The sequence below is a fragment of the Sinocyclocheilus grahami genome, unplaced genomic scaffold (genome assembly GCF_001515645.1).
Source record: "Sinocyclocheilus grahami isolate Dianchi unplaced genomic scaffold, SAMN03320097.WGS_v1.1 scaffold36.1, whole genome shotgun sequence".
In the NCBI taxonomy this organism is placed as follows: Eukaryota; Metazoa; Chordata; class Actinopteri; order Cypriniformes; family Cyprinidae; genus Sinocyclocheilus; species Sinocyclocheilus grahami.
In genome coordinates, this window is record NW_015505215.1 from 1,204,054 (window position 1) to 1,214,029 (window position 9,976).

At 41.0% G+C, this 9,976-nt stretch overlaps 1 protein-coding gene and 1 pseudogene across 1 annotated transcript in view; one reads left to right on the top strand and one right to left on the bottom strand.

Moving 5' to 3' along the window:
- LOC107581618 (solute carrier family 40 member 1-like) overlaps positions 1-965 on the top strand; it is a 3,758-nt gene extending 2,793 nt beyond the window's left edge. The window contains exons 6-7 of the mRNA XM_016267246.1: positions 175-222; positions 706-965. Coding sequence (XP_016122732.1) covers positions 175-222; positions 706-965 — 308 coding nt within the window. The remainder of the gene's footprint in view (positions 1-174; positions 223-705) is intronic.
- A 4,262-nt stretch (positions 966-5,227) lies between these two features.
- Positions 5,228-7,628, bottom strand: LOC107581619 (serine/threonine-protein kinase pim-3-like; annotated as a pseudogene).
- Positions 7,629-9,976: the final 2,348 nt, after the last annotated feature.

Below are 9,976 nucleotides of genomic sequence, written 5' to 3' on the forward strand. Positions count from 1 at the left end.
TAGATAGATAGATAGATAGATATAGATAGATAGATAGATAGATAGATAGATAGATAGAACAAAAGAAAAATAAATATAATTATGGATGGATAGATGTACAAACAGAAAGACAAAAACAATATAACAATAGATAGAATGACAATCCAAATATCCAGTCCATCTTCGTTTGTTCAGGCAGGACCTCAGCATGTCCAGCTGCTGCCATCTCCGAGGAAAACACCAGCATGCATTTACAAGAAATAATTCTTGCAAAACAGTCACATTTATGGAAGTGTATATATCTCAAAATTCGGACTTTTTTCCTCACAATTCTGAGAAATGTTATGAGAGTTGTGAGATACTCTCAAGATACTTTGAGAAACAATTCTTATGCTAATCTTTTTGTAATTGTGAGATATAAACAAACAATGCTGAGAAGAAAATTCCAAATTGTGAAATATAAACTTTTTATTCTGAGTTTATATCTTGCAATTCTGACTTTTTTTTTTCCTTATGAAAAAGGAAATGTTATCATAGAGAGTCTCTTAAAGTATTAAATAGTTTGAACTTTTTATGGCGAGGAAAGATTATTTCTGGTTCTGAAATGTCATGTGGTCTGACTCAACGTCTTAATTTAGTAAGAATAATATGCTAATTGATTATATTACATGTGATATCACCATGATGTGTTACCCAAAAATTATATAAGGTGTTGTTATTTTCCAGGTCTCTGGTCCTTTGACCTGACAGTGACTCAGCTCTTGCAGGAGACCATATGTGAATCAGAGCGTGGGGTGGTGAATGGAGTCCAGAGCTCCATGAACTACCTGATGGACTTGCTGCACTTCATCATGGTCATCTCTGCACCCCAGCCACAACACTTCGGCATCCTTGTCATCATCTCCATCCTGTTCATTTTCACGGGACACACCATGTACTTCCTGTATGCCAGAAAAGTCAAGAAGAAACCACGTACAAACACATAACCCTGATAGAACACTTTGTGTTCTATCAGGATTCCTGCAGGATTTTTTTGTAAGGGGTGTGTTAAGATTCACTTACACAAAATGCACTCTATCCAGCTCAGTATATTGAAAAAAAGGTGTCACAATGATCTCTTTGGAAGAAAGAAAGGGTTTGGCGCAGCGCAGTACTCAGGTGAACATAATCAGGAAAGAGCGCCTCCTGTGGCCAGTCAAAAGGAACACCATCATAATTAACTAGGAGAGCAAAGCTTTCCTGGAAGTTAACATGTGTCTTAAAATGCACAGTATTACAACAAAAACATAACTGAACATAGCTGACACATGTTTTCATGGATTATTAGCTAAGTATACACCTTTTTGTAAATCTTTTTTTCACATTTGTCAGCTAAACAGAAACAGCATGCTGCCACCAGTTCTTAATAAAACAACAGTAAATGTCTTCTTTTTTCAAGATTACTTGGTAATCTTGAAAACTGGTACTTAGCACACAAACTAGAACTCTCATCCAACAGATAGAAGCTGATTTTTACAGCATATAAGGGGAATAGCTCTTTTATTATTGGTGCTTTTGATGGACTGATTCATCTTTTAGTTTTATCCCTAACTTTTCAAGTGAAAAATGATTGAGTTTTAACAAGACTGTGAACTTAAATGTATCTGTTCCCTGTTTATATAAGTATCATGTCAAGGTCTTTTAAATGACTACTTTAACTGAGTGTTTCTTCAAAATGGATGCATCTTATACCTCAGCACTTAACTTGTATGTACTGAACTCTAGCTTGAACTTATTTGTGGATGGTAACTATGGTTAACATATATGTATAGTACTCAGACTGCATTGCATCTGTTTCAATTGTGGCAATAATCTATATTATGGATTATGAAATACATTTTATTTCACAGATTATTTTTACTGCTGATATGTTATGTTAAATGTTGTCTGAGGACCCTTTAAGTGTCAGACAGTTCAATGACAACCAATAAAACCGCTTCTAGAAGGAATGCCTGTTGAAATGGTTTAACTGATATGTGTTCAAGTGTACTAATGACAGTACACACACACACATATTATAAATGATTTGTCAAACAATATAGCAAGGTAAACAGAAAAAAGGTAAATGTTAAAAATGGCAAAAAATAAGGAAAGTTCCAGCACCTAATATATCCTGATCTATCCATTCACTTAAAAATACATACAATAGATTTTTATGAAACTGGTCTGTTTATGTTTTTGACACAAACATGAATATAAAGAATACATTTCTAATAAATATATTTTAACATACATTTTAACATAAAACCTAGATGCTGGAGGAAAACAATTCTATGTTATTTGTCAAAAACCTAAAAGGTTTACAGATTTGTAATTCTGTCCTTTGTCCACTAGATGTTACTAAAGACTACAAACAAGAAGATACACATGATAATAAAAGCCTAAATATGAAATGCCATTGATCAATATTTACTGCATAGTCCATTACTAAAAATGGCAATCACCTTTCGCCTATAATTTGCCTATGTAAAATTAGAGGTTCAAAATATCTTTGTGGCAACATTTATATATGAATTTATATATAAATGTCCCATTCATTCATTCATTCATTAATTCAACATCATTAAAAGTGGCAGTCTCATTACTCAGAGATTACTAAATTTGATTTGACCAATTCTCAATTATTCAAAACCTCCAAAGAGGAATGTCGGAAGAACAAATAATGTTGAAACTATTAATGTGTCATGTTTTACCAAAACTGCATATCCAGAATGGGGGCGGCTTTGGAATAATGTTACACTGTGATGTCAGTATACAGTCATCAAAAAAAAAAAAAAAAAAAACATTGTAAACTAGTACTTACCTCTATAGACCAATACTTACCTTCAGCAGATTATAATATTATTGTCACTATGAACAAGGCCAGTTTAATTGATGCATTTTATGTTCTTTATTGTTTATTTTGAATGAAGATCGAGGCAGGACCAGGGCATCTGATGACAGGGTATCTTTGAGTGTTGGCTATAAAGATGGCAGTGACAGGACAGGACAGGGAAGGCTTTAGGCTCTGGATGGGTCCATGACAGGAACCTATAGGCAGTGACAGTGACCTATGGCAGTGTGGAGGGAGCTCTGTGACTGTGGTGGCCTCAGACAGGGATATCTGGAACTGGGATGGCCTCATGCCATTCTAGTTAAATACCTCAAGAGGCAGAGACAGGAACATCTGAGGCAGTCCTGACACTAACATTTGAGTGGAAGGAAACACTTGGACTAGAGCGGCCTGAGGCAACTAGAAATAGGGAGCTCTGGTACCGAGGAGACCATGGGCATGGCTTTGGCAAGGTCCATAAAAGGAACCTAGTGACAGGAACATTGCTGGATGGGGAGCTCGGAAAATTGGGCAGTCTAAAACTGAGCTCTAGAACTAAGCCAATAATGGACACTGATTTGACTAGGGTGATTACATAAACAAGGGCAGGTGTGAAAGGAAAGCTCTGAGATCAGAGTAGCATGTCTAGGACCTTGGGGACCAAGCTGTCCATGACAGTGGACACCCTTGCCATTCCATGAACATCTGAGATGGCTGTAACAGGAAATATTGATTGGCTCCAGGAAACCTTAGGGACAAAGACATAGGCACACCAAGACAAGGAGCCGGCTTTAGGTTCTGACGTTGACTGGGGCCATAACATTTCCCTCTATGGTAGCCATAGAAGGGAGCTAAGACATTTACTTTCACATAAATTTTAATGATGTCACTAAAGACTACAAATCTGACACACAGAATGACACAAACCCCTGGGTTCCAGGAAGCCCAAGATAGGGAGCTGTGGTACAGGGTTGCCAAAGACAGGAGACTTTGGAACTGGTGTGATCTCTGGCACTGGCTCTGGGGCAGGACTCTTTGGGGAAACTGTATTCCCTAGTACCAGGACTTCCTTGGGAACAGCTATGACTAGGGCCAAACAAATTGGAACATCTTGGGACGTGGAAGTTGGAGACAGGTACTAGCTCTGACGAGGCTCAACCTCTGACACAACATTGACAGGAACATGTTGGGTGCAAGGACAGGGAGCTAGCTCTAGGGTGAAGTCGCCTTGCTTGATGATTTGACAAGAACCTTTGGGGACATGATAGGGATCTCTGGGGCCAGGGCCACGACTGCAGAGCCACTCCAAGGGTTTCTGTCCTTTTCTTTACATTATTTTCGGGTTCTCCACGACTGTGACCTAAAACTAAATCAAAAGTAATCAGATTTTCAGAAGTAATTCAGAAAAAAAATTCCTGAGCTAATGTCTATATATAGACTTATGGTTATAAGAAACCCAAAAATAGACCTTCAAACTCTTCACAAAACAAGTAAGGCGTAGTACCTGAAACCAGTCATGAAAAATAATCTCACTTAATCGAAGCCGCTACTCTGGCTCTTGCTGGAGACAAGAACTAATCAACTGGCAGCATTCTATGTCGAATGATGTAAGAAATGTCTGATTATTACTTTGAACTTCACACTTTCTATCTCTGATCATGTTATTCTAAAGCAGGGCTGCCCAAACTCGGTCCTGGAGGGCCGGTGTCCTGCAGAGTTTAGCTCCAACTTGCCTCAATACACCTGCCTTTAAGTTTATAGTATGCCTAGTAAGAGCTTGATTAGCTGGTTCAGGTGTGTTTAATTGGGGTTGGAGCTAAACTCTTCAGGACACCGGCCCTCCAGGACCAAGTATTTTGAATGAAGATCGAGGCAGGACCAGGGCATCTGATGACAGGGTATCTTTGAGTGTTGGCTATAAAGATGGCAGTGACAGGACAGGACAGGGAAGGCTTTAGGCTCTGGATGGGTCCATGACAGGAACCTATAGGCAGTGACAGTGACCTATGGCAGTGTGGAGGGAGCTCTGTGACTGTGGTGGCCTCAGACAGGGATATCTGGAACTGGGATGGCCTCATGCCATTCTAGTTAAATACCTCAAGAGGCAGAGACAGGAACATCTGAGGCAGTCCTGACACTAACATTTGAGTGGAAGGAAACACTTGGACTAGAGCGGCCTGAGGCAACTAGAAATAGGGAGCTCTGGTACCGAGGAGACCATGGGCATGGCTTTGGCAAGGTCCATAAAAGGAACCTAGTGACAGGAACATTGCTGGATGGGGAGCTCGGAAAATTGGGCAGTCTAAAACTGAGCTCTAGAACTAAGCCAATAATGGACACTGATTTGACTAGGGTGATTACATAAACAAGGGCAGGTGTGAAAGGAAAGCTCTGAGATCAGAGTAGCATGTCTAGGACCTTGGGGACCAAGCTGTCCATGACAGTGGACACCCTTGCCATTCCATGAACATCTGAGATGGCTGTAACAGGAAATATTGATTGGCTCCAGGAAACCTTAGGGACAAAGACATAGGCACACCAAGACAAGGAGCCGGCTTTAGGTTCTGACGTTGACTGGGGCCATAACATTTCCCTCTATGGTAGCCATAGAAGGGAGCTAAGACATTTACTTTCACATAAATTTTAATGATGTCACTAAAGACTACAAATCTGACACACAGAATGACACAAACCCCTGGGTTCCAGGAAGCCCAAGATAGGGAGCTGTGGTACAGGGTTGCCAAAGACAGGAGACTTTGGAACTGGTGTGATCTCTGGCACTGGCTCTGGGGCAGGACTCTTTGGGGAAACTGTATTCCCTAGTACCAGGACTTCCTTGGGAACAGCTATGACTAGGGCCAAACAAATTGGAACATCTTGGGACGTGGAAGTTGGAGACAGGTACTAGCTCTGACGAGGCTCAACCTCTGACACAACATTGACAGGAACATGTTGGGTGCAAGGACAGGGAGCTAGCTCTAGGGTGAAGTCGCCTTGCTTGATGATTTGACAAGAACCTTTGGGGACATGATAGGGATCTCTGGGGCCAGGGCCACGACTGCAGAGCCACTCCAAGGGTTTCTGTCCTTTTCTTTACATTATTTTCGGGTTCTCCACGACTGTGACCTAAAACTAAATCAAAAGTAATCAGATTTTCAGAAGTAATTCAGAAAAAAAATTCCTGAGCTAATGTCTATATATAGACTTATGGTTATAAGAAACCCAAAAATAGACCTTCAAACTCTTCACAAAACAAGTAAGGCGTAGTACCTGAAACCAGTCATGAAAAATAATCTCACTTAATCGAAGCCGCTACTCTGGCTCTTGCTGGAGACAAGAACTAATCAACTGGCAGCATTCTATGTCGAATGATGTAAGAAATGTCTGATTATTACTTTGAACTTCACACTTTCTATCTCTGATCATGTTATTCTAAAGCAGGGCTGCCCAAACTCGGTCCTGGAGGGCCGGTGTCCTGCAGAGTTTAGCTCCAACTTGCCTCAATACACCTGCCTTTAAGTTTATAGTATGCCTAGTAAGAGCTTGATTAGCTGGTTCAGGTGTGTTTAATTGGGGTTGGAGCTAAACTCTTCAGGACACCGGCCCTCCAGGACCAAGTTTGGGCAGCCCTGTTTTAAAGCATCTTTATACAATTTGCTTTCTTAATTGTCATGAAAAGCTCACCTTCTGACAAGCCAGCTTTGGAGAAATTGTTTGCGTTGATCTTGTTTAAGTTATCAGTTTTGGGATAATCCCCACACACCAATGAGAACAAGAGAATACCAAGAGACCAGACTGTTGCTGGCTTCCCATTGTACTCGCCCTTCTCCTTATACTCCGCGGGCAGTACTGATCAGTGCTTGAAGGAAAGAGATACATCTGTAAGTTTGCAATACCACAGCATTTTTTCCAGGCAACCATTAGCATTTGGTGCTATATGATTCACAATAATGGTTCCAATGTTATGGCTTGAGGGATAATACACACCAGTGAATATCTTGTAGGCCGATTTCTTAAGGAGGTCGCCACACCCAAGGTCAATTAGCTTGACTTCATGGGCCTCCTTATTAATGAGCAGATTTTCAAGTTTAATATCACTGTGTAGAACACCACGGCGGCAGCACAGGTAGGCAGCCTGTGTTGCCTGCCACATGATGACACGAGCTAAGGCTTCATCAATGCTGCCTCCATGGCATTCTGCAAAAGCAAACAGGTCCTCGCAGGGCGAGGGGCGCTCCATCACCATAATATAATGGTCATGCTGGTCCTGCCAGTCCAGCAGCTGGATTATTTGTGGAATGCAGGGGCCTCTGTTGGCGAGGACGAGCAGTGCAACCTCTAGTGGGAGGGGCTTGGAATGACCCGGCTTGAAGAAATACAATTTTTTTAACGGTTAGATGGATGTGGTTTCCCAAATTACGACTTAGACTGGTATTTCACAAAATTATGACAATGGCAGCTTGTCTACTGAAAAATCAGCTATAGTAATATGAATGTTTTAAAGTGAATAGACAGAAGAGAAAATAGAGAGCACAGCTTACAATACTGATGTATTCTACATTCTCTGTCTTTGTGACATATTTCACTGCTACCTAAATTAAACAATAAACAGATTGTCTAAGATTCATAATATTATAATGCATTGGTCAAATTAATTCATCCCAGAATATTAATCTGCTAGCTAGATATTGTAAGTAAAAAATGAAACCTTAAAGCCGTCCTGCAGACGACTCCCCTCATACATGGCTCCAAACGTCCCTTGTCCCAGCATGTTGCCGAGCACATAATAGCAGGAATTGATGACTATTAAAGGAAAAACAAGGTTACTTTAAATATCAAGCATTGACTGCAGTGTAGTCAAATTCTTGTTTAACGAATAAACAAGTGATATTAAAATGGCTTGATATAGTATCAAGAGAGTGTGTTGTGTTATTGCAGCAGTACATTTACCCTCAGTTTTATCTTTCCATTATTCTCCAGCTGCCTTGTCAGAGGTGATGCAGAGACCTCTGTGGAACAAACAGAAGATTACTGGAGACTGGAGGACATCTGCATCAGGATGAACAGCAAGATATTCCTCTACTACAGGACAGACTTCAGGGTCACTGGTTGAAGTTTCCTGATGACTGTGGATCTCTACAGTACAGATAAACTGCTGTAATGAAGGGAATGATATACACCAAAACACAGTGTTAATAATAGGCTAATTAATAAATAAAAAATAATATAAAAAATAATATATATATATATATATATATATATATATATATATTACATAGTGGATACTCATATTACTGCATCTAAGATGTTAATTATTATTTAACTTGTTGGATACTTGTACATATTCATAAAACATGTCGTTTACCATCAGGACTTCTTCTAGATGGTACTGCCGCAGTGTCAGTACCCGAGCCTCATCCTCACCCTGAGCTGAGCTAGTCTTCCTGCTGTATTTTTGACCAGCTCTCCAATAAGAGGTCCACGGCACCTCCACAACCCGAACCTCTTTGTCTTTTTAGAGGTGTCCTCCCTTTCTTCTTTTTCTCACCCACATCACAAACTGGATATGGGTGACCTTCCACCAAACCAGTGAAAGATTGTGGCGCTGTACCATGATGGAAATTGTACACACGCCCACATTTTTTTCTGCCTCTTTGCAACGAGAGCTACGTTGACCCATCGCTATTGTGATTTAGCAGCAGAATGAGCAAAACGAGCGTTGCAGAATGTTTCACCTTTATATAGCTTTATAATGTCACAATCTACATTTAGAACAACTGCCTTATTCTATGGGGCCTCCCACCATCACACAGAAAAACCGTTTTAACGCACAATTATACCCTATCTGAATGATTAATAAACACTTTGTGATTTATAATTCGAATACAGGCAGAAATGCACATCTTTTAAGCTGTAGTGCACATCAATACTACATTAAGTATGGTCTTGATCGCTGAGAATGTACTGAGGATCATACAAAAGCATGCATACTGTAAATGTCACTGTATTACATTTAGTACATTTTGTTACCGTACTTTTGCATTTAAAGCCATTTACTGTGGATCATGATTTTTAAATAGTAGCCTAATAACGTCTAGGTTACTTGTGTAACCCTCATTCCCTGAAGGAGGGAACGGAGACGTTACGTCAGTGACTGACGAATTGGGATCTCGCCCGAGAGCCCAATCACCTTCGAGTGTAAACTAAACAAGCCAATGACAGTTGGCGTGCGTGTTTCCACATCCAGAAACGCACGAGCGGGAAGCCATCTTTAAAAAGACGCCCGTCGCTCGTGGAGCTTTTTTAGACATTTGCTCTTTTAGGAAAAAAAGGAAACACTCTTTTAGAGAGAGCGCTGAAGCGCTCAGGGGAGGTCGCGGCGAGACCGCAGAATGGCAGCTGCAGCACGCCGAAGATGAGCAGCACTGAATGACAACCCCCGCTGATGCGCCGTAACACCAACGCCAGCTGTTTCTTCCAAACACTCGCGGAGATTCGTCCTGAGAAGGCTCGGCTCTGAAGCGAAAAGCTGATGTGCGTTTGCACGCGCTCTCCGTTTATACCCTCGCTGCGGGGCGGGGTGCGCGTGGCGAAACACGCACGCCAACTGTCATTGGCTTGTTTAGTTTACACTCAAAGGTGATTGGGCTCTCGGGCGAGATCCCAATTCGTCAGTCACTGACGTAACGTAGAACGTGACTGACTGAATGGGAACAGTAAATACTATCCGTTTACAACAGTGGCATATGCAGTTACAATAAAAAAAAAAAAAAAATTAATTAATTCATTTAATTCAGGTTAACACTAAACAACAGTATTCAGTGATCTCATAGGTGCAGCCCACTCAGGTCAAGTGACAATGCTACCTTTTTCAACCCCACACCTATGTTTACTCATGTGTCTGCCATGGTCATGATGTCTGCTGTGTGGAAATGAGCCCTGTACTTTTTCTGGTTATAGACCACTGTCGCTTTCATGTGCACACCTGCTGTAAACATCCGTCACTGATTTCTATGTGGGAATCCGAACTTTTCACTTCCAACCTGTGCTAACTCTCCTGGACGTGGAGATGATGATGATGATGCTGATGGTGGACGAGAGTCCGACTGTTTCTGTGAAGGGTCTCATAAGTAAAGCCCTTGAAGA